Genomic DNA, 25,586 nt, shown 5'->3' on the forward strand with positions numbered 1-25,586 from the left:
TAGACTTTTTCTTATGGGGATATGACATATGTGAAAACTATTGTATACAAAACTAAACCCACTGACTTACGAAGACAAATAACCTTGGCAATTAGATCGATCACACCTGAGATGTTGAGTAACGTTAGGAAAAATTTCTATTTACGGGTAGGGTGTTGCCAAGACGTTCGTGGCGAGCATTTTGAACATCTCCTACATTGACATTATTGTTTAGATTTGTATTATGTATAAGTTTTTGAATATGTTGTAACAATTTTCGGTATTATGTTTAAACTAAGCAAGTTGGTATTGGCCACCATTATCTAATACTTCCTGTATAAAAAGTTTTTATGAAAAAAAATGTGCTATAACTATAAAAACCAATCGACGTGTTCGAGCGTTTTTTCCAACACGCTCCCGTCTACTTATTAGCTAATTTATTCCATTTGGCTGACACACACTGTATATTTGTCGTTTTGCTGACTATAGAGAAAGTCCTCACCTCCTGTAACCGGATCAAGGTGGCCTCCAGCCGGCCCCTGTCCCCTAGCAGCGCCTTATTCTCCTCCACGACGCGATGAAAGTTGCTCCTGAACTCCTCCAACTCCTGCAGGTTCTGCTGGAGGCGATTGCGGGCCGCGACCGCGTCCGCACGCGCCTCCTCCGACTGTTTCAGCTTCAGTTGGAGTTGCGCCCGCTCCGTTTGCTGCTCGTGGCGGATCTCCTTCAGTTTCGCCTGGACCCCGAGCAGCGCCTCCTGCTCGTCTTGCAGCTGCTTCTCTTTGTCGGCCAGTTGCTTTTTTAGCTTTTGAACCGGATCGGATTTACCCTAAGGATTTTTTAAAATCATATTTATAGTTGAAGAACACCAAAAAATCACAAATACTTTATTTTGTCAATTGAAAAGTTACTGTGATATACCAAATGTAGTACAAGGTGTTTCAAATTCGACCCTTAACATGAGGATCTCGGAATCTATAAGAGATACGAAGATTGCTAAATTGGGGCAAAATTGAGAATTGTGGAGTTTCACAATATGCCATTAAAAAAAATTAAAAATTTCGAATGGTTTTGAAGATATAAGAAGAGATAGAAACTTTTAAAAAGTCAATTTTATTTTTTTCTAAGCTAATTTTTTATCCGCTTTAAAAATAATTTGCACGTTCGCATTGCCAATTTTTTCGTCCTACATGATGGTGTTTTAAAATTTTTAATACGTCCTTTCGTCTTTTTCAACCATTATGAACTCTGTTTCATTTCTGATCCAATAAGTTCTTCTTTAGTTGTATTTCGAAGAAACATAGCCCTAGCTTTGCTGCATTCATATGGCGTAAAGTCTGTAAAAGGGAAACTAAGACCAACCTTACCGCTGGATGTTAGATTTGATAATATCAATCATTTGGTGCAATATTCTGAGACTGATAGAAGGTGTGCATTTTGCAAAAAAAAGGCAAATTTTGTTTGCGTAAAATGTAATGCGGGCTTACACCCCAAAATATGTTTCTAGGCTTATCACACTAAATAGGCATATCAAAGAATACATTTTTTGTTGATTATCAGAATTTTTATTTTGTTATTTTTAGCATAATGTCCCTCATAAGGGACTGTTCTTTTTTCAAATGTATACATTTCCAATGTTTTTTTTCCACATTTGGCTGCTTATTTGAACTACACTGAACAAATGTTTAATAAAAAACTTATGTGTTTCTTATTCCATCCTACTTCATGCACTAATGGATTAAGGAAAATCTCTTCCTTACCTCACTCCAATCGTCGATGACAGCCGGCGCCTCCAGCTGCTTATTAAGCAACAGATCGATCAGCATTTGCACTTCGGTGCGGGAAAGTTCGGCATTCGTCACCGAGTGGATAAGCTGATCCCTTTCGGCAACTAAAACACAATTAAAAAATCCCCAGATAAAAAAAAACCAAATGTCATTAATAAAATAACTTTTTTAAAAAAATGTTTGGTACCTCTGCGTTTTTCCCGGTTAACTGCAAATTTAAAAGGTGTCAAGAGGTTAGGTACTATTTCCTATGTGTAACTAGTAACTACATCTACCAGACTATTATTAATAATATTATGATAATTAATTAATTAGGGGGTAATAAAGTGTACTAACTCATCTGCTGTCTCGAGTTAAACTCGGTTTTCTTTTTCTTTTTTTCCTTAGCGCTATTTACGGGGGGTTCCTGCACCGGTTGGGGGCACACAACCGGCAGTTCTTCCGACACCGCTATGGGTTCGGGTGCCGCCACCGTTTCGGTTTTCTCGATCCGTTGCGGTTCCGGCACTTTTTCTTGACGGTTCTGTTTGTTCTTCTTTTGGGGTTTTTTGTCTTCGACCGCTTTTACAGTTTCTTCTTTCTATTAAGATGGGACAAAAAAGAATGCTCTTGGTAACTCAAAAACAATGATCAAAGACTTAATTAATACACTATATAAATCACAAATTTTAACTTGTTGTTTTTTGTGACGCAAAAATCTTTTATGCTTCTTGTTAAGTGAGTTAGATGTGGGGCCAAGTAATAACAGTAATAATACTAATAAGTATCATCAACAATAAGTCTGTGACAACAGAGACTCGAGCAAAACCTCCAGAACACGCCAATATAAAAGTACACCAATTAAATTTTTAAGATGTAAAAGTCTTGGATAGACAATAAAATTATAAGAAAATAATAAATTCAGAAATGATCAACATAAAAAAAAACACAATAGAAACATTAACAAAAAGCAAGACACAGATAATTCAAGTACATCATGAAAATGATCAAACCAATTGGCTAAAATGTAATTCTTAGATATCCCCGGTAACCAAAAAAGATTATCAATAAAAAAAATCATATCAACTTTCCCTTTACCAATTTTTAATCTAGTTTTTTCAATCTACATTTTTAGCTAGGTTAACCATATTTTTTTTTTTACATTTTAAAAAACGAAAAAGACAAGTGACAGTAGCATATTTTTCTTTTATTAGGTCATATACATCTTAAAAAGTTAAGATAAGAATGTAAAAATTATTTTATCCTATGACAAGTAGTTATGGCTGTGTAGCCTCTTAGTTGAAAAAAAACCAAATTTTAACTGTCTCTAATTCAAATAATACATAAAATCTTCCATTTAAAAAAACATTTCTAATGCCACTCCTTTTGTATACACCCTGTATAAGTCAAAATAATTTTAAAATGTACAATTTTTCATCCCCAGTGCACAAAAAAAATTGATTGATTTTTTTGCTTCCAAAATACGAATGAATCTCTTAACTAATGTGAAGAAATACACGACTTCAAGAATGCAGATTATGCAGGTCTTAACAGCTACCTTCTTGATGCGGATTGGGATAGTTTATTATTATCTGATGTTAACGCTAATGTGGACTGTTTGTATAATGCATTGGGTAACGCTCTCATCTATTTTGTACCTATCATAAAAATTAACAATAAATTCAAGTTTCATGTTCAGTGCAGAATTGAAATCAAATATCTTGCAAAAAAGAATGGCACATGCAAAGTATAAACAGTCTAAGGCCGTTGAAGACTATGAAATGTTCAGTAATCTTAGAGCAATCTGTAAAAATCAGGTTGATCAATGCTACTCAAACTATATTGAGCAAACCCAATCTTCTATTTCCGGTGACCCTAAATATTTCTGGAAATATATAAGAGATAAGACACAAAATACTCAGATAAGACTCAATACACTCCTGATGAATTTGATGTTCAGGAATTTACCCACCCTGATATTGCATGTTCTTTTGATATTAATGAAATGCATGTACAAATATCTGAAGTCTTTGAAAAGTTAACCAATGTCAATGTTAATAAGGGCCCTAGGCCTGACTGTATTCCAGCTGTCTTCATAAAACACTGTGTGTTTGCTTTGGCACGTCCACTATGGCTGATTTATAATTTGTCTTTCAAGACAGGTAGATTTCTAACCTCATGGAAGTTAAATTATTTGACTCCTATATTTAAGAATACAGGTCAGAGGGATCATGTGAAAAACTATCGTCCTGTTTCTCTGGCTTGTCACTTTGCAAAGGTTCTTGAAAGTTTTGTCACAGATTTTTTATCAGAAAAATTTAAAAATATAATCTCAACTAAGCAGAATGGGTTTATCAGGGGTAGGTCCATTACCACTAATTTGTTGCTTTGTCGGGGGCCTTGGAGAGCGGTATGTCGGTTGATTCCATATATACTGACTTTTCCAAGGCCTTTGACAGGGTTAATCATTCTCTCCTGGTTGCGAAGTTGTCACTCTATGGCATTGGTGGTTGTCTTTTGGCTTGGTTGAAGTCATATCTGTCTGGAAGAACACAGATTGTAAAGATAAATAACTTTTATTCTAGTCCTTTTCCTGTGACTTCTGGGGTTCCTTTGGGTGCCCATCTTGCCTCTTTTTTATTTAATCTTTTTATTAATGATGTCGTTCATTGTTTTGATTATTGTAATGTGTTGCTTTTTGCTAATGATGTTAAGATTTTTAGAATTATATACAGTAACTTGGCACATCATGAACTTTGTTCTGATCTTCACAAATTTGAATTATGGTGCAAGAACAATAGAATGGTCCTAAATGCTAAAAAATGCAAATATATTCAATTTACCAGGAGTTTTAGTCCACCATTTCATCAGTACCATCTAATGAGTTCACTTATTGAGAAGGTATCAAAGATACGTGATCTTTGGGTGCTTTTTGATTGCAGACTAGCTTTTTCAAAAAATATTGAAAACCTGTGTAATAAGGCTTACAAAATGTTGGGTTTTATTAAGAGGCACACTCATGATTTCAGCAGTATTGATTCCATCAAACTTCTATTGGTTCGCAGTCAACTTGAGTTGAATTCATGTATATGGCCACCTTATTATGTTAAATATATAATGTGTCTAGAAAAAGTTCAACGTAAATTCATAAAATACATTGCTTACAAGCTTAATATTCCTTGTATTGATATTAATTACAGTGAAATGTATAGATTGCTGAACATTGAAAAGTTTGAGACTCGACGTAAAAACTGCGATATTGTCACAACATACAAGATTCTTAATAATGTAATACAGTCTCCTGGGTTGTTGTGTTAGCTTAATTTAAATGTTCCTCCTACTACAGTGCTCAGACAGACTAGATTATTCTACCTTGAACAACATCGTACACTGTTATGGTGAAAACTGTGCAATAGGTAGAATGATGATTAACTCAAATAGTGTCAGTATAGATTTGTTTCATTGTTCTCTGAGTTCACTTCAACGAGTTTTAAAATCTACTTAAGTGCAATAAAATTTTATATCTTGACTTTGCTACCCATTCACGGACACGTCTACATATGCAGACAGACGTGCAGGGACACGCCTGCATATGAAGACGCAATTTGATCGTCCCCAGAGGACAAGTCTTCAATAGCAGTCGTTATTAGCGTGTACTAAGGTTTAGAAAGATCTGTTGTGTCCCACTAAATAGAGAATCGTCCCACGAAGCGTATAGTATGCATAAATGTAACCTGCGCATGTGTTGACAGTCAGCTGATCTTTTGGCGCCAAGACAAAATCTACATAAGGTTAGACAATCAGACGTGGTTTGTGTCCCAATAAAGTGCACCTGTGTTCGGTAAGTTTTAGAGGTGACAAATAAGTAGTAGGGGCTCATTTTTTTTTTTGGAAATTGTATTTACATATGGTTTTGGCCAGTTTCAATCTGGAGTTGGTGGTGATAATAGAAAACTAACATTGAAAAGTAGTGCACACAATAAATAACTAGGGCACAGTATAATGTTTTGTTTTTACACGTTTTTGCTTATGTAGCTGCAGCTGTGTAGCCCGAAAATTCGTTGTGTGGTAGTTAGGTTAGGTTCAAAATTTTTTTTATGTGTATAGATTTTGGTAACCAAAACAGATAAAAAACATCTCATTGCATGAGCCCCTCCTCGCCAGAAAATCTAGGCAAGTACATACTGTGAATGGACATTCTGTATTATATTAGCTACTTGTCTCGGCAGTACCAGTAAAATTTAATTTTTTTTGCAGAAAAATGGACGAAAAAGAAGAAGCTAGGCTGTTGAAGTTTTATGATGAAGTCGAGACTGCTGAATCAGCATCGTCTAGTTCGGATGAGGCTAGTCAACAAAGTGATGAGGATCCTTATCATAACTCTGAAAGTGGGGATGAAGACTATGTTCCATCAAATAATAGCTCTGATGAAACTCAAGAAAGTACCGCTTCTGAGAACGAGGATATCAGTTCAGCATCGAATGACGCAGAACCTTCGTTACCATCGCCAAGCTCTAATCAGTGAGACAGCGATAAGGAATGGCACAGCGACGTTGAAGACATTCCGGATTTCAACTTTGACAACGCAAATGCTGGGATCAAATTAAGATTTGATCATGTACCATCACCGCTGGAAGTTTTCAAAACTTTGTGGGATGATGAAGTGATGGATCTTTTGACATTATGCACTAATGAGTATGGGAAAAAATGGAAACGACCAACAGACCCCATGCAAGGTATGCGCGGATGGCACCAATTTTGAAGAAATGTGTAAGTTTTTTGGATTGTCACTTCTTCAAGCCCAAGTACGTTTTCCAACTCTGTGAAAAATATTCTCCTTGGATCCCCTTTACTATCATCCCATATTTTCCAACATAATGACTGGAAGAAGGTATGAGCAATTACTACGGGCGTTCAACTGCACCAAGGAAAAAGGAAATGTCGATCGTCTGAATAAAGTTAAGAATAAAGTACTTTTCCCTGGAAGAGGCATTAGCACTGGATGAGTCGCTTTTATTGCACCGCGGCAGATTGAGCTTTAGGCAATATATAAAAAATAAACGTGCCAAATATGGAATTAAATTCTTCGAATTATGCTCTCCAAATGGGTACAATCATGACATTGAAATATATAAACAGGACGATGGAGAAGTTTCCAAGCTACAGGCATTGGTATTCAGACTAATGCAGCCATTTTTAGATAAAGGTCATCACTTGATAATGGACAATTATTATAATAGCGTGGGGTTGTCCCAAATTCTCCTTCGTAGGAAAACTCACACGACAGGTACTTTGAGATCAAATCGAAAACAAAACCCAAAAGTAGTTACGACAAAAAACTCAAAAGAGGCGACCATATTTGGAAAAGAAATGGTAAAGTGTATGTCAGCAAATGGAAGGACAAGGGCGATGTTTTGTGCATCATGAGGTTTCGAATTCTTATGGGTAAAAATCACAAAAGCCAAAAGAAATTCACGAATATCAGATGAATATGTCAGGGGTAGATAGATGTGATCAGTTTACTTCCTATTATAGCTGCCCCAGAAAATCAATCAGATGGTACAAAAAGGTGATATTTCATCTGTTAGATGTTACAGTTATAAATAGTTTCTTGCTGTATCGAGATATCACAAAATCAATTTTATCACAAATTTACTTCAATTTCGGGAGAGTATCATTAGGGGATTACTTGGGATTCCAAACAATTTGAGAAACGGAAGAAAACTGGTGAACCAAGGTGCAGCAAAAGCTGCAAAAGTTTCAGTCCCTGCGGCACACGTTACAGCTGAGGAGACAATTGTACCTGAAGTTCTACATGTCTTAGAAAAAATACCAGTCCCGCCCAACTTTAAACGCAAAAGTCACTTCCTGCGATGCCGGGCGTGTTCTAAGCATGACAAACGCAGGCAGACATCATGAAGATGTAAGGTTTGCGAAACGCATTCCCCCTTTTGTGTGTTGGGCGATGCTTTGAAAATTTTCATTCCAATAAATGAATTTCGGTTTTTGTAATACTATGTTATAAGCATATGAATTAATATTTTTGTAGTTTCTTACTTTTGTGAATAAAAACTTTTATTTTTATACATGATATATTATTTCGTAGTACCTATGCAACCTTTCAATAAATATATTGTCTGCATAAGCAGTCTTGTCCCTATACAATGCAAGTTGTTATCCAAAGGGACAGGTCCGCAACAGCAGTCTGGCAGTTTCTTTACGAAAAAACACCACAAACAAAAAAATTCTAACTGACATATAATTTATGACCTTAAGACATGCCGATTCTAAAAAAAAATAAAAATAAAATGTCCCAGGAAGACCCCAAAAAATTTTGTTTTGTCCGCGAATGGGTTAAATTGTGTCTTCTTTTCTATTGCAGTTACTCTGTTTTAAACCATTGTTAACCTTTAATTTTATTGATGTTACCTGTTATCTGTTATTTATGCTAGCTATTTAATGATAGTACTAATACTTCAAGTGCTTTATTGCGATATAAAATCTTATTTTGTTGAATATTTTATATACTATATTTATTTTGTAAATAATATATACTGAATACAGCCACAATGAAGTAAGGGAGTACTAAATGGAGACGCTTTTTCATAAAATTGTACTAACATCAAGCGATGCATGGCCAGAGGCTCATTAAGAATTCTTCACATTCTAGAATTTTTCACATCACATTTTTCTACTAAATAAAAAGCTGTAGAAAACTTATTAGTGATGCGAGGCCTCTTAGGCATCAAGTGTTTGTTTGCACAAAATTAAAAATCATTGTGCAAATGTAGCTTATCTATAGTAAGAATCATGATATTATTGGTGAATCTTCACATTTTATTCAGACATCTCTAGAATGTTTAAAATTTGGAAATCTGTTGAATATTGTTGCAGCAAAAAATTAAAAGCTGAACAGACTTTCAAAAAGCTGTACAATATTGTCAGACTCTGTCCATACAGTTAAACTGGTTTGAAGTTCTTATTGGGCACATAATATTTAGCATAAACAAAAGCAGGCTAAAGCTACATAAGTGACAGCTAACGAAAAAAAAAAAAAAGACAAAACAGACACACACACAGACTTACACTGCCGGCATGCATCAACAACAATTCACGATCATCCTTAGGATGTATTTCCTCGAAATGATTTAAAACGGGCGTTTCGATGGCTGCCTGCGATACAATCTCCAACTCTGAAGTACTTTTCAATAAGATCGGACGCACTTTTTTTGATTTTTTCTGCAAAATCAAAAAAAACCTTAACATCTTAGCGGTTTCTTTTAATTTAACCTCTCAGACACTGATTAATAATTTTAAATGAGTTTTTTACCTTATTGATGACCTCCTTGACTTCTTTTTCAACTGGCAGTGGTTCTACCGGTAGCTCTTCAGGCTCAGGTTTGAACTCTACATGGACCTTTTCCTTGGATTTGTTGGCACTTTTTCCTAAAGGTTTAATGACTAGAGTTGAATTTATTATGCTTTTTGGGGATTAAATTTTACCTTTTGGTCCATTATTTTTTTGTTTAACAGGGTCAACCAGTTCCACCTCTTTCTCTTGAGCATCAACAGTTTCTATATCATCAGAAAGTTCATTTTCCACAGTCTTATTGGTTTTTGTCTCCTTATTAATCTATGGATGATACAGTAAATTATGGGTAATATACAGAATGAAATGTTCAATTTTAGTTGAAACATATAATGCAAAGGCAGGATCTAATTATAATTCTTGACACCAAATTTGTTGTTATTGTGTTGCTATGAAGTGTAATCATTTTAATAGAGATTAGAAATAATACTATTTACTAGACGACACATGACATCTATATGGTAGCAATATTCTGCAACCCAAATATTTTATTATTAAACTGTATCTAATAGCTGTGATATTAATATAATTTATAGCAATATTTAAAATAACTAGAGAAATATCCTAGATAATTATTATCCTAGAACGGGACAGTATAATAAAAAGACATCATAACTATGGTACAATTTACATGGTACTCATTTTTCTATGAATATTGAGAGTGATCAAATAATAAAGGCAAATAATAGTAATAAAAGTATAGGTCAAAGTATAAATTGGCCACAAGATTTTAAATGTATTTCTTTTCAAGAATTAATTAAAAAAATAAGGCTCACTTTTCTTTAAAAAATACTGTTAGCAGCATTTGGCATGTGTTTCTAAATTTTGTAAATACATCTCTTAAAAAAAGCACATTTCCTAAAGGTTTAAAGACTAGCAAGGTTCAAAGGTAACAAATGCAAATCATATGTCAAAGTTTAAATTAATAAATACTCTACCATGTTAGGAAAAAGTTTTTGATAAATCAGTTTTCAATCAATTACTTGATTATTTTAATACCAACAAATGGTTTTTGGGAAAGTTCAAAATTTTAGTAAAAACCATTGGCAATTGAATTTTTAAACAAAATTTGTGCATAATATAAATGGATGTGACAAATGTTTTCTTGTAGGCTCGCAACTTTTGATTGACGAGTCCTGAAAGTATGAAACTTTTAGAGTAAATAGCCAAAACATAAAATATTTGAACCCTTGGTTTTCCAAATTTTTTGAAAAGTTAGTAGGGGAAGTCTTTTCTTCACAAATAAAACGCTAATCCTCTAATTTCAGGAGTTATGCATTTCGGCAACTGTTCTTGTCATCATCAGGTATGCTATGGGGAGTGTACTGTTAGCGGTGCTCAGGAAATAGCTGACACATTTGCCTTATATTTTAGCTCAGTATTTCAACAGTCTGAAAAACCTAACTTTGATAAATCTAGTGGCAACTTTTCATTCTCCAAGATCTCTGAAATGCAAATTCAAGCAGCCATTAAGAGATTAAAATCAAAAAAGGCCACTGGCAATGATAGTATCCCCTCATACATTTATAAAGGTTGTTCTGATATCTTGTGCACTCCATTAAAAACCATTTTTAATTTGTGTCTAAAAACAAACACATTTCCAGAAGTGCTTAAATATGCTTTGGTTACTCCAATCCTCAAATCAAGAGATAATTCTCCTGTCTTAATTCTCTCGCAAAAATTTTTGAAAACATTTTATACCAAGATATTTTGAGCTCTTTCATGAATAAATTCTCTCAGCAACAACATGGATTTCTACCAGATGCCTCAACTGTCACCAACCTCAGCACTTTGACTGAGGCAGCTGCCAATGCAGTAGATAGTCAAGAGCAGCTAGATGTTGTCTTGACAGATTGTGCAAAGGCTTTTGATCGGGTTGACCATGGGCTGTTGGTGAATAAGTTGGGTAAATTTGGTTTCTCTCTGAAAGCATGTAGGTTTATGGTATCTTATCTTACCGGAAGGCCTCAGCAAGTTAAAGTTGGTAAAAAATTGTCAAAAATATATATAGTAACATCTGGGGTGCCTCAGGGCAGTATAACCTTGGGCCTCTCTTATTTCTAATTTTTCAGAATGATTGGCCAAACTGTATAAAGCATGCTAGATGTCTCATGTTTCCTGATGATTTTAAATTATTTATGCACATAACTTCTCTTATTGATTGTCTTGAGCTGCAAATTGATTTGAACTTGGTGGCCCAGTGGTTCAGAGAAAATAAAATGTCATTAAACATAGATAAATGTCAAATTCTAACCTTCACAAGAAAAATGCAAATTTATAAATTTTGATTACAAAATTGATAACTTATCGTTAAGTAGGAAAAGTAAATTTAGGGATCTTGGAGTCTCAACAACTTTCAAACAAATCTCAAATTTAAGCAACACTATGAAACTATTGTAAACAAAGCATATAAGCTTCTTGGCTTTGTAATAAGAAATACAAAACATTTTAAAGAAATAAAATCAATAATAATTCTGTACAACTCACTGGTCAGACCGATCTTGGAGTATGCCTCAGTTATCTGGGCACCTAAAGCAATGGTGCATATTAATATGATTGAAAGGGTCCAAAAAAGATTTTTAAGATACCTGTACTTAAGAACACATAATGCACATCCTTATATGATCTCCTTGAAAAGTATGCTAATTGAATTTAAAATGGTACGATTGAGTGTTAGGCGTAATATGAATGATGTCTTATTTATTTACTACATAACTAACAACTTAAAATATAAGAACTGTTCTTTAATTAATCATCTATCATTTGCAGTTCCTAAAATCAATTTGAGAATAAGAAATAACAATCTCTTCCAGTGTTCACCCTCAAGTTGTTTGCCATTTAATAGAATGATGCAAGAATGTAATAATTATATGCAAAAATATGATATAGATCTCTTTAATATTAGAATTCGCCAAATTAAGACTGATTTTGTATCCTTACCTGATTAATCATTTACTTGTTAATCTGTTCTTTTTGTTTTTGATTTTTAATTGTAAGTAGGTGTATTTTATTAAATGTTATTAGTTTTAGTGTAGGTTTAGTTTCATCATTATTATTGGTTTTCCTTTTTCTTTCTGCAAGCCAGTAAGCACTCCCACATATAATTACATTTCAAATGTGTTTGTAAGGGTATAAATAAATAAAAAAAAATAAATAAATAAATCATCAGACTCTAACATTGTTATTATTTAGAATTTGTGTAAGTGTTAAGTAACCCAATTTTAGAGTCTGATGATGGCAAGAACACTTGCCGAAATCCATAACTCCTGAAATTAGAGGATTAGCGTTTTATTTGTGGAGAAAAGATTTCCCCTACTAACTTTTCAATTTTATATTGACTCCACTTCAGAATGGACTTCTTCCTTAATCCAAATTTTTTTTTGAATAGGTTTTGAGCTATAACTATTTAAATGTAAAAGTATAAAAAATTCTGAGTAATTAGTCTGCATGCATTTTTATTAGATTTGGAAAACAATAAACTGAGGTTTAACTCAAGAATTTTTAATATACTACTGAAGTGCTTGATGCACTTATAATTACTATAAAAGTGTATCCAACAAATTCTTACCTTCTTGGTGGCTTTTTTAATTTTTTTCTCCTTATTGGGTTTTGGCTTATTGCCCAACAAGGCATTGGTCATTTTCCGGTGCTCGGCCAAAGCCTCTTCGTAACTCTTCTTCTTCATGCCATAAGTATAAACCAAAAATAGGGACAAGGAGCCCAAAACGAATATAGAAAGAAATATTAGAGGGGTCGTCAGGTCCATCTGGAAAGGAAATTTTCGAGTGTTGAATAAATTGTCAGGGAACGATCCTGCTGAGGCAGCGAAAGATAAGGGGCAGTTATTTATTAAAATTAATGCTTTATCAGCTTTAAGTTGATAATTTGGCCTCTTGGAAACCGTTCTTTTTTTTTTATGAGAGATTTTCCTGTTTAGATAAGTATTATGGTATAAATGTTTATTGTGTAGGGCAGGGTGACTTTATGAAAGGTTTCAGTTAATGTTTATTGCGAATATTTTTCAAAATAACGCAATAAACGGTAAAAATTCATAGAAACCGGGGGCCACGTAGCAAACCGCTACCGGGGCGAGTTTAACATCTCAGAGGACATTTGTGACACCTACCTTAAAGGAAATGCACACACCGTTATGAGAACTTTACGGACACGATTTAAAAACACTAAACGATAGTAAAATGTGTCTTTTAACGCAAAAAAAGGCGATTAAACACGAAATTAGAACAAAACTGAACGAACGGAATTTATTACTTTTATGACATTCACGAAAAGTGCCAAAGTGACAGTTGTAACCTAGATGACAGCTGTCAAGAAAAAAAATTGTACGGTGTTGCCACTTGTGTAATGTTGATTTTGCTGCATTTTATCAAAGAGCTATTTAAAAAAAAAAGAGTTTAGTAGAAACGCACGATCTATTTATTAATTATTTTAAATTAATCCATCTTTATAGCCCAGCTCTAAGGTGTTATCCTACTTTTCGAATAATAACAACAGGTTTTAAATTTAGCTGTAATTTTAAATTTTGATAAAGAAAGTAAACAAAGACTTTGCATATGTGATAATCAGTATCGAATATAAGAAATGATATCGCGAACCACCATAATGACTGTCAATTACGACAACGTCAATATCAGTGGTTAATATTAATTTCTGCTGATAGTGGCGCCGCCCTTTATAGCTATTTAAACTATTAGCTGTCAATTGTCAAAAAGGGACTGAAACGTGCTATGATTTGACATCTCTCTTATTTTACGTTTTCTATAACCGATTCCAAGCGGTCTACCGGTAATTACCGTTCCTAAATGGTATTAACCAAACACGAGATACGTGACGGCACCAATTAGCCCTTTATACGTCATCAATTTGGAATAGTAATTACCCACGTCCGGAGCTGTGTTCTAAACGTCAAATGTCAAAGACATTGAAATAAGTGCGGGAAAAAATAAAAACAAACAACAAATTATTTCCCTTTTAAAAATGACACAAAATTTATTATGGCTAATAAGTGTTCTTTTTTGATATTTATGTTTAAGATTAATTACATATAAGATTACTGGCGTCTGGGGTATTATTTAAAAACAAACAAAATGATGATAGTGACAGCTGACAAATTACGAAGTTACATTAACCAAACACGTCCAAGTGGACACGATTGGTTATGTTATAAAGGGACTGTTCAAGGTGAACCAAGGGTTTAACCGCGGTTAAAATCGATAGATCGCTTGGAATCGGTTTATACTTCACATCCATAACAGGTAATACATTTGACAACATCGGATTCATGCGATATGAACCTTAACTTAGACGAAACCTTAAACACTCCTGCACTTTTTGACATAATTGACGCGATCGGACGACGTGTTTTGAATTTGTATGATATTGAACAAAAAAATAAAAATAAAGATCTGATTTCTATTAATTTAATTATTTAATTTGTAAATTATAATGAACTATAACGCCAATACCGGGCCACGTCCAGGTAAGCCAATAGAACACGTGTAGGTTTTAGGTGCCACTTAACTTGTTAATTTTTAGCCAATTTTGGCAAAAAAGTAAAGCGAGTAAGCGACGTGAACGCAATGGGATACAGCTCCTACACCGCCCAAAATCAGCCTCAAGGGGTCTATCCCAATCTACCGGCGAGCGCCGATGTTCCCATGCAAACCCCTAATTTTCAACAAAGTATGTAAATTTCATCACTATTCACCCATATAATAAAATGCTCCAAATTGCCATTTAAGGTTTTGGAAATCAACAACAATATGAAGCCCAACAATACTCTGGAGGAGCACCATCTCCTGTGCCCAATTTTAACCCATCGGCCATTCCATCAGGCCAATATCCGCCCTCTTTCCCCATGGCCGCTAATTTGGCTGTCTTGGGACAACCTGTGGTTCAAGACATGGCTATGCAATATGGGCAACAGGTAATCTTTCACAATAAGTGATTTCGAGAATAATAATGTTATTTTAGTTGGCCGGAGCAGGAAAAACTATAATAAAACAAGAAATGGAAAAGTATGTGCCAGTGAGTAAGTTAAAGTTTTACTTTGCTGTGGATACCAGATATGTGATTTCTAAATTGGCATTGTTGTTTTTTCCATTTACACATTCGGTAAGTTGATATAGGATATTTCTCTTTTTTAGTTAAGGCAAAAAGTTAGTTTCTAGTGTTGCATATTTTACAGAAACATAATTTTTTATTTAAGATACTAAACATATAAATTTGACTGTAATTTTGAGTCTTACAAACTGAAATTAGTATTGTTTGTTTACTGAAAAGAGACTGCCATAGATTAATACTACTTGGATAGGTAGCTCCCATTAGAACCAATAGACTACTCAACCATCAATTGAATGTTGTGCCCTCTGAAGGTTGAGGAGTAGTACTAACAACAAAAGAATTTGAAGTTGAAGAAGTAGTCCATACTTGCAGTGGAGTTAATATGTCAAAGGGTAATTAAAATAGTTTCGGTCATCCTGTTTAGTCACTTTCTCATGCATCTTAATATGCCCTTTTTATTTATTGTTAGTAATTTTAACCTTTGACCTTGCCAGAAGCACTGTGGCTTTTTATGTGTTGTGATGAAAACCCTGATTGTATATCCCTGATGATGGACATCTTACATGTCCAAAACATATAGGATAGATGTTTTCCAAATAAATTTAGTGGAGGATGACTGAAACTATTTCAGTTACCCTTTGAAAAGAATTTGAGTTTATGGTGTTGTAGTAGTGGGAAATTTAAAATTTCATTATGCTGCCAAATTTCAATTTTGCTCTACTATACCATACATTTAAAATTAGTGGGAAATGTGTGGTTCTTTCATTCTATAGTACACAATTAGAAGTAGTGTTAAATTGGGACTTTTTCTGTCTCCATTTTAAACAAAGTCCTCCATTTATCACTTTATCTATTTCCACACTGAAATTTCTGATACATTTCCTACTATATGCGTGGGTCTGGGTTTCGGAAATTAAACAAAAAATCTTCATGAAATGTATTACTATTGTAAAAAGAGACTCTAAGAGAAAAAATTTACAAAGACCATTCTAACTTACCTTGTATTCAAGTCTGGGAGGTTAACAGAAGATATATGGCATTTTCTTCAATAAATAATGGTCTTATAATAGAATTTGCAAGAATACCAGCCCAAACATTTATCTTCTCTAGATACTGCTTGTGATCTCCTCTAAAAATTTGCAGATTTTCATTACTCCAGTAGTGACAATTTTGTTTGTTAACATTTCCATGTAAAAAAGATGAACACTCATCAGTAAAGCAAATATTCTGTAAAATATTTTGGTTTTCATTAATAAAATTAGGCAACTTAATTCTTTTATCAAAATCATCATCGAAAATCTGTTGAAGAATTTGCATTTTATATGGGTGAAATTGATGTAATTTTAGTGCTTTTCTTACTATTTCATAAGACATTCCTACATGGCATGACACACTGCAAATGATGTAGAGGGCTTTCCAAGTTGTGCAGCTTCATCCAATACACAACTATAGCTTCTTTTTTGTTTGCAACCAAACCACTTTCCATAAACTTAGCAATTAATTTTTAAATTAAAATTTTAATTAAACTTTTTTGAGTTTCTTTGACAAGTTTTTAACTAATTTGTCAATCGTTACGAAAGTGATTAGCGACACGCAAGTATTAGTTAAGGAAATTTATCATTGGGGTCGTACTTTTTCAAATTGACACCATGTGTACTGCCGTCCTTATTTAAAACATCCTAACTCGCAAATCGATAAAGCTGAGCAAATTGAGATTTTATGGAAACTAATATGCAGTCCTCATATTTTGAAATAATTATCCGATTCTTTTTATACGCTTAGAAATTTGTTTTTTACATTTGTGAGTAACGTTTAGTAAAAGACTAGATTCAAAATTTGGTGAAATTTTAGAAAAAAAAGTTAGATAGGACTTTTTAACTTAGTAAAGTAATTATAATAAAAAAAATATATCTGTTTTTGGACTGATTTTTATTAAAAACATTTCAAATTAACATTATAACTAAATTACTAACTATTAAAACATTAGAACATTAAAAACAGTATGAAAGTAAATTATGAAATCATTATGAATGGAAATCAGTTACTCAAAAAGTGCTTTACTCTTACTGAAAATCTACATTTTCTTTATTGTAAGTATCATTATTTTGGGAAACGACTAATTCCTCCCAGAATATCATTCGGTTAGCCGGAATAATAGGACGTAGCTTAGAAATCAAATTTTGCTTTCTTTCTAATTTTACACCTCTACATTGTGTTCGGCAAGAAAGTTTTGGTAACCCACCCTTATAATATTTAGCACAACAAGTTCTAGAGCTTAAATTCTTCTGAAAAGACATTTTTGTAGTACAACACATTTTCTCCCCTTTTAAAGTGCAAATGTCCCATATTCTGTAATTGAGGTTTGGGAACAATTTTTTGAAGCTTAAACTTGGATGAACAATCATTCCAATCAAAAAAGTTTTATATGTTCATCTCTTTTACATGGACCTTAGATGAGTTTGCCTTTTCTACAGCCGATTTAAAATCATTAAAATCGAATACCTTACCGTGCCTTTGCAATCATTGTTCTATCTGGTGATGGAAAGAGTCCGGGGACATAAAAGTGTGACCAGATTGAAAGTATTTTATTTCCAAATTCTCCAGTTCAGTCCCAGTAGAGTTTACAACGTAAACAAAATAAGGCCCAATTTTTGTTTTGAGCTGCACAGTTGTCAAGCCAGATCGTAAAATTACACAGGTCTCTGTTATATAAAAAAAATTCAAAAAAATTTGAAATGAAATCTTCTTTATATCGACCTGCAACTCCTTCGTGTCATATTATTGCCACCGGTTTTTCGAATATGCCCCTACTGGCACAAATGAATATTCTACAAACGGAATGCTACAACGGAAGGACATTTTACCTTAGAAAAAGATAGATAGGACATTTTAATTTGGGATTATCGTTTTTGCTACACATAGGACAATATATTTAGGTGAATTTAAAGCATAAAAAATGTAGTTAGGACTTTCTAATTTAGCCAAGGAGGTAGATACCATCTGATAGGTTAATAAAATGTAATTAGCCGAAAAAAACGAGAATTTTGTAGTTAGAACGTTTTAACTAAGGAGGGCAGTATACCATTTCTACAGTGCATAAATTATATAAAATCAAAATTCAAAATAATCCTTTATACAATAAAGTTGCAGATTAATAATCAGATTTGACGCTTCGGTTTTCAACTTTTTAAATTACCTAATATTTTTAGTTCATTTGGAAGCTTATTAAATATTTTAAAACACATATAAGCAGGATTTATTATAGGAATTAAATTAAATCTTATATTAAAAAAAAAACTTTCTTTCCATATAGTATTTATACGCGCATATATGAATATATAAAGTATCAAACTTTAATCGATTTTAAAAAAAAAAAAACTATAAGATCAGTGGTTTTCTCCCGAGACCCTTCATTTATGCGATTTTTTTTTAACTTTTAGGACTGGTCCGTAAAATACGAACAAAACCACCCAGTACAACCGAGATACGAAATAAACGCGCCAGACCTGTACATCCCCTCGATGGCGTACATCACATACGTCCTGGTGGCCGGTCTGGTACTCGGAATGCAAGACAAGTTCAGTCCCGAACAAATCGGCATCACCGCCTCGTCCGCGTTGGCCTGGTGCCTGATCGAACTCGCCATCTACAGCACCATTTTGTACATTTTACAAGTGGAAACGAGCCTAAAAACCCTCGATTTGCTCGCGTATAGCGGCTACAAGTTCGTCGGAACGATCACGAGCATTTTGGCGAGCGTGGTGGCGGGTCGGGCGGGTTTCTACGCGTCTCTGGTCTACGTCAACTTGGCGTTGGCCTTTTTCTTGGTGCGAAGTATGAAGGTGCAAGTGCTCGCCGAACAGGGCACCAAGGAGCACGTTTACTACGGGGGCGGGGGACAGGGGCACAAGAGGCGGTTGTACTTTTTGCTGTTCGTCGTCGGGGTGCAGAGCGTCTTGAGCTGGTGGCTGAGTTTCCATTTGGTGCCCCAGGTGGCGCTCGAGGTCGATAGCGTGGGCCCCGCGACGTAATTTCAGACGGACGCGACGTTGCTCTTTACGCCCTATTTAATTGACTAATAGATTCGTATTGCAAACTATTGTAACCTTAGGCGATTTTTATATTTACTTAATATTTTAATGCTAAATAAAACCGCATGTATTTATATTTCTATAATGACGTTTTATTGATCCTTAATGATTAGTGTGGTATTTAATTTATTAATATTATTATTAAGGATACAAGTAGGTAAAACCCACTAGTAATATTAACGGCAGCAAAAATATGGAACAAATTCATTAAAAAAATTAATGAGTTTTAAAAATATTTTGTACTATAGAAAACAACAGCCACTGCGTTCAACTGCAAAAAGACACTTTACTACACCTTATCATCCTGGTGCTCAATAAATAAAATGCCTCTTAACATTAAAAAGTGCAAAATTATGTAAATCTCCAACCTTCACAATGAATTTAATTTTAACTACAGCCTGGGTAATTTTTCTCTTAAACTAGTTAGCTCTACCAGGGACTTGGGGGTGGAAATTGACAACAGACTCACATTCAGTAAAAACACATAGATAAAGTTGTAAAAGCATCATTAAAAACTTGGTTTTATCATTAGGTCTACAAAAGATTTTCTGAGTTTGGAAAGCCTTATTCCTTTATACAGGGTGTCCGGAAAAAGGAGGCCAATCCGCCGGCCACATATAGGGCGGACCAAAATAATGCGACTTTCGTTATGCCATTTTTTAATTGGGCGCTCGGTATTCAATATACAGGGCGTCAAAGTGATAAATATAGAATCGTTTTTTTTAATAAATCGAGTGTTTCATAAGATATTAAATTAAAATTTGGTATGAGGGGTTTTTTTGGAACAAGAAATAGAAATCCGTTCACGGATTTGCTATACCTTGCAGGGGGCGCGACCTGCGGTATATTGTATGTGTTAAAAATACCAAAACTGTTTTGTACCTCTGTATAATAGAGTTCTAGTAAAAAATTTTCTTGTAAAAAAAGTATTCTTAGTAAATGTCGGCCTGAGAATCCGTTTATTAGATATCTTCATTTAAAAATCTAGATATTTCCCTTTACAAATTGGCTGACCTCGGGCACCAGTAACTTTTTACGTACTCTTAAAGTGACAAATTTAAATGCTTCTGACGCTCTTAACAAGCTTCTCAATTACTCCTAAATCTACATTTTTTAAATACATGTTTGTATTTGGTGTGTTTTCTTACAACTTATAAAACCATAATGGCTCATAGACCAAGAAATGTATCCTTTTCCGAAATGGCGGATATGGTTTTGATGTTTGGTAAGTTTTAAATATTATTGTAAATAGTAAATACCTATGAATTTTCAACTAGGAAAATGTGACTCTAATGCAAGCTTAGCCGCTAGCACTATGCCCAGACATTCCCAAACTGATTTCATCCCAAAAGAAAATATTTTTTAAATCTGATTAACCGCCTAAGGGAGACTGGAAGTTTCAGCGAAAGACGAACCAGGGTAAGAGGAAGAAATTTTAAGAATTGTCGAAGAATCACCAACCATTAGTACTAGGGTTTTGGCTGAACAGATGAGAAATATTGGGAAAACCGAGACACATAATATTTTACGGAGTCAACAACTTTACCCATTTCATCTTCAAAAAGTACAGGGTCTTTTACCCGACGATCCCGAGAAAAGACTTGGTTTTTATAGATGGTTATGTGAAATGAATAATAGAAATGTGGATTTTATAAAGGCGATTCGGTTTACTGACGAAGCCACATTCACGAGAAACGGCATGACAAATATCCATAACGCACACATATGTGCTGAAGAGAAACCTAGGGCCATAGTTGAGACATCATCAAGAAATTTTAAAGCCAATGTGTGGGCAGGTGTTATGGATAACTTTCTTTTAGGACCGGTCATTTTACCAGGTAATTTGACTGGTGATTCATTTCTGTTTCTACAATACTGCCTGATTTGCCTCTAAATTTAAGACAAAATCTTTGGTTTCAACTCGACGCGACGGTGCTCCGGCTCATTTTACTATAAATGGGATATAGGAACTATTTACATCAAGTATTTCTTAATCGCTGGATTGGTCGGGGTCGAGATGCTCCTGTTCCGTGGCCACCCCGTTCGCCCGACCTTACACCTTTGAATTTTTCAGTCTGGGGATGTATGAAAGACTTTCTGTATATGGTTCCGATTTTAAACGAGGATCATTTAAAGGAAAGAATCATTGCAGCTGGAGAGCATTTCAAGTTGAAACCAAATATTTTTCAAAGCCTTAGATTTTCTTTAATAAAGAGGGCTCGTATGCGTATACAAATGAATGGAGGTTACGTAGAACAAATAATTTAGGGTCATTATTCTATGATTTTTATTATAATAAGTAATTTAGCATTAATTTAGAAAAAATTATGTACGTTTATTTTGTTCACTTCTTAAAATATATCTAGATTTTAAAATTAAGATATCTACTAAACGGATTCTCAGGCCGACATTTACTAAGAATACTTTTTTTACAAGAAAATATTGGATAATTAGAATTTGGAATTTGTCATTTGGAATCAAAATTAAATCCAGAAGTGCAGATGATGCCCCTGTAACTCTTGTCGGTTCCATTATAACTTGTTGTAAATTTAAAGACTCTATACAATCATAAAAAGTTGATACATAATGATGTTCCATATTTAGAAGGTTTAAATTTATATCACCGCCACATATGATTTCCAAAGGCTGAAAATCAGCCAACCTTTTTTCAAAAGTCTGTAGAAAATTATTGATACTATCTTTGGGAGGTCTATAGAGGACACCAACCATATAATTTTTATGAAAAAATTTTAGTTGAAACAATAAGTCTTCACAAGTTTCTTCACTAACAGAAACCATATTAGAAAATTGTAAGTTATTTTTTATATAAAAAGCCAACCCACCACCTCTAGTTTTTCTATCATTTCTTAAAATATTACAGCCATTAATATTAATATTCGATGATAAAATATTCGAATTTAACCAAGTTTCAGAAATTCCTACAATATCATAATCACCCTCATTGATAATTTCCTTTAGTTCTGCCAGTCGTGGCACAAGCGACCGCGTATTTAAAAAACATGTACGCAAATCCACCATATTAAATATTTAACAAAAAAAAAAAATAAAAATTTCGAAAAGAAAAAAAAATGGCACCTACCAAATGGATATAGAAATTAACAAAAAAAAATTTCCTCTTTTACCACAAATAAACAACAAACAAAAATCTTATATATGGAACTGCACTGAACTTAAACTAAAAAAAAAAAGTTTCGAAGGTAAATACAAACCCAAAGAAACGTATTTGTTTATGGCCTCAGCTTATCCAATATTATTAACATCAATTTCGGATTTTATGGCTCTTTTCTTATTATTTACGTTGACAAACATGTTACCACCGATAGTCCAGACAGTCTGTTACCCAAATTTTTCTTTTGCAAGAAGCATTAACTCATACCTTGTTTTTGTTAATTCTTCTACAATACTTATTTGGCTTCCCTTAAGTTTTTTCTTTTCCTAAAAGATAGCATTACGATCCAAATTTTTGACAAAAAGCAAGTTTAATATCCTCAATACCAAGTTTTGTTTCAAACATATTAGTAACCTGTGATAAGTTATCCCTGGTCACGAGAGTTTCCTGGTAATCCATATACTCTCAGCTGATTTAGTTTGCTTCGCTGATCTAGTTCATCTGTCCTTGCTTTATACTGGTCATTCTCCTTCTCAAGAAGTGTGATGCGTGTTTCCAAGTCATTCACCTTGCTCGATAACTGCTGCATTGTATCGCTTATGTTTTGCGACACTATCGGAAATTTTGTTTATTAAGATAATCAGAAATTCCGTATACGATATAGTGCTTTTTACAATGTCTCGTACCATCCGTTGGTCAAGGTCTTAAGCTCGGTTTTTTTGCCTCTCCGTGAATACCATTGTATTGTATTATGGTAAAACAATAAAAACAAGTGATTGTTAAGGTTTCTGTATCGAAAAATATACCACACTATTGATTGATACTAAATATAACTGTGCAACACTTTTTAATCAAAACATTTAAAATGAGGATCAATACCCGTAAATCCAATGAAATTTAAAGTGACAAAATATCCCAATTAGTAAAGCGATTTTAAAAATGATGGCTCTAAATCTGTCTAATGGGATACGAAAATAAAAACACCAAAACTAAGACATATCCATGTGTATTTCTTTCAAAAAACGTCTTGATAAGTTAGCAAATACAAAACAAAACTACACATATACAGTGTCTACAATAATAGTGAGAGGGAGGAGAGGGCATTTATGATACAAATCAGCAATAGGTACACGAGACAATTTTTATTATTTTTAAGTCTATCTAGTTGTAAAATTCAATAAAAAAAAACCTCACGGTCGCACTAAACGGGAGGCACCTCTGCTCAACTTTAAACAAAAAAAAAAAAATGAGAAACGTCTGCAACCCTTAACGTTTTGTCTAACGACGTCCAAAAAACCGAAACTCTTCTTTTTAAAAAAAGAATCGGTTCTTCCAGAGACACGTACCCATACAGCATCACCGGAGTGGGGGGGAGAGGAGTAAGGGAAGGGACTCAGTCACGAGACCGCTGCTTAATATAATTATAATAATTATTAATAATAATAATAATAATAGGCGGCAACTTTACCTACACGTTTAGATAGATTTTATTGTGGTGGGGAGACATGAAATTTCCAAAACACAATAATTCTAAATACTAAATATACATTAATTTAACAGGCGTTGCGCTGCTCTCTAACGGGACCAAATTATGTGTTTATGTATGTATGTTTGTGTGTGTGTGTGTGTCATGAAAGCCATATTTACAAAGTTTCCATTAAGCGACCGTTTTTGTTTATTCTTCAGATTAGTTTAGAAAATTAATTCACGAAGTCCATTACCTAAGTGAAATTGACTTTTCAGGCCGCGCCGCACGTCCCGACCGTTCCCCAATCACAAAACTAAAATTAACTCATTCCAAATTTAACAGTCAAAAAAAAAAAAAAAAATCCAGTAAAGTAAAAAAAAAACCTATCCTTAAGTGTTAACAGGTAAAAGAAGACCTTTAAAAAAAAAATTAATCATAATAAAGTACTCTAACGTAGTCTTCGAGGAAATCAAGCGTCCCCGCTTAAAAGTGAAAAAAAAAGGAAATAAATACAAGAGCGCGGGCGTCTCGAAACGCTTTCTCCGACATAATATAAAAAGCACTCTAAAACTGCCCATTTAATCGATAATAATAATAATAATAATAATAATAGTTATTCGTAATTAAAAAATAATAATCATAATAATACAATACACGTACTATCCTTACTAATCAAAAGCTATCTAACAGAAAAATATCCATAAGGGGAGAAGGAAAAAGGGCGCGGGGAAAGATGGGAAAGGCGGCGGCAGCTTTTGCGGTCGCTTCTTCTTATTGTTGCGGTTCAGTTTTGGTTCCAGTAGGAGGCGGCACCGTAGCCGCCCTGTTTTGACCCCGACTTCGACTGGTTGGAACCCTGCGATCGTTGACTGCTCGAATTGCCCGAGTCCTGAAACACGTTTTGGTCATTTAGATTATTTTTTTTTAGAATATTTTCATTTTAGTGCGGTTAATAATACGTATGATGTAAATGGCGGTGAAACATATAAAATGAGGATATTTGGTGAAGGGAGCCGATGCTTTCATTAATTACAGTCGAAAATAGTTCGAGAAAGTAGTATTCGAGATTCTCAAGCGAGTAAAACGGCTGGCAATATTTGTCGCTAGGGGCGCAACCGACGCAACCAAAAAATAATAATAATAATACTGCCGTCCCATTGTTGGCCCAAATCCCAAAATTGAGATTTTATGAAAACTAATATGCAGTCCTCATGTTTTAAAGCAATTCCCTGATTCTTTTTATATGCTTAGAAATTTGCTTTTTTACATTTGTGGGTAAAGTTTAATAAGGGACTAGATTCAATATTTGATGAAATTTTCGAAAAAAAAGTTAGATAGGACTTTTTAACTTAGTAAAGTAATTATAATAAAAATATATATATATATATATATATATTTGGACTGATTTTTATTAAAGACACAGGAGTTACATTTCAAATTAACATTATAACTAAATTACTCACTAATAAAGCATTAGAACATTAAAAAAAGTATGAAAGTAAATAATGAAATCTTACTGAAAATCTACATTTTCTTTATTGTCAGTATCATTATTTTGGGAAACGGCTAATACCTCCAGAATATCATTCGGTTAGCCGGAATAATAGGACGTAACTTAGAAATTAAATTTTCTTTTCTTTTTAATTTTACACCTCGACATTGTGTTCGGCAAGAAGATTTTGGTTCTTCCGAAAAGGCATTT

The 25,586-nt window shown here is 33.9% G+C and overlaps 3 protein-coding genes and 1 pseudogene across 11 annotated transcripts in view; 1 reads left to right on the forward strand and 3 right to left on the reverse strand.

Moving 5' to 3' along the window:
* Positions 1-13,409, reverse strand: part of LOC126738355 (ribosome-binding protein 1) — a 29,602-nt gene extending 16,193 nt beyond the window's left edge. For 3 of the 6 annotated variants that reach the window (XR_007661306.1, XM_050443647.1, XM_050443645.1), the window contains exons 1-8: positions 13,241-13,409; positions 12,683-12,880; positions 9,249-9,378; positions 9,076-9,191; positions 8,832-8,984; positions 2,103-2,346; positions 1,740-1,870; positions 482-808 (exon numbers count right to left, since the gene is read on the reverse strand). Coding sequence is in view for 5 of the 6 variants with exons in the window: in XM_050443647.1 (XP_050299604.1) it covers positions 482-808; positions 1,740-1,870; positions 2,103-2,346; positions 8,832-8,984; positions 9,076-9,191; positions 9,249-9,378; positions 12,683-12,880 (1,299 nt within the window). In the remaining variant the exon portion in view is untranslated. The remainder of the gene's footprint in view (positions 1-481; positions 809-1,739; positions 1,871-2,102; positions 2,347-8,831; positions 8,985-9,075; positions 9,192-9,248; positions 9,379-12,682; positions 12,881-13,240) is intronic. The other 3 variants (XM_050443648.1, XM_050443646.1, XM_050443650.1) reach the window with 3 other exon arrangements.
* A 1,035-nt stretch (positions 13,410-14,444) lies between these two features.
* LOC126738816 (protein YIF1B) lies at positions 14,445-19,371 on the forward strand. The gene is made up of 5 exons (XM_050444259.1): positions 14,445-14,611; positions 14,668-14,814; positions 14,874-15,058; positions 15,106-15,246; positions 18,636-19,371. Exons 1-5 carry the CDS (start codon positions 14,578-14,580, stop codon positions 19,224-19,226), a joined length of 1,098 nt encoding a protein of 365 aa, XP_050300216.1. The 5' UTR covers positions 14,445-14,577; the 3' UTR covers positions 19,227-19,371.
* Positions 17,257-18,260, reverse strand: LOC126738817 (uncharacterized; annotated as a pseudogene).
* Positions 19,372-23,406: 4,035 nt separating the features above from the next.
* LOC126738262 (protein lingerer) overlaps positions 23,407-25,586 on the reverse strand; it is a 66,490-nt gene continuing 64,310 nt past the window's right edge. For all 4 annotated transcript variants that reach the window (XM_050443503.1, XM_050443504.1, XM_050443501.1 and 1 more), the window contains one exon: positions 23,407-24,773. In XM_050443503.1, the coding sequence (XP_050299460.1) occupies positions 24,669-24,773 (105 nt within the window). In that variant the 3' untranslated portion in view covers positions 23,407-24,668. The remainder of the gene's footprint in view (positions 24,774-25,586) is intronic.

Source organism: Anthonomus grandis, chromosome 7 (assembly GCF_022605725.1).
Source record: "Anthonomus grandis grandis chromosome 7, icAntGran1.3, whole genome shotgun sequence".
NCBI classification, from domain to species: Eukaryota; Metazoa; Arthropoda; class Insecta; order Coleoptera; family Curculionidae; genus Anthonomus; species Anthonomus grandis.

Bases quoted from the DNA above. Each gene is read 5' to 3' on its own strand.
- LOC126738816 (XM_050444259.1), top strand. From the start codon at position 14,578: ATGAACTATAACGCCAATACCGGGCCACGTCCAG. The intron at 14,815-14,873 runs GTATGTAAATTT...TTGCCATTTAAG, and splicing joins AACCCCTAATTTTCAACAAA to GTTTTGGAAATCAACAACAA. The intron at 15,247-18,635 runs GTAAGTTGATAT...TTTAACTTTTAG, and splicing joins TTTTTCCATTTACACATTCG to GACTGGTCCGTAAAATACGA.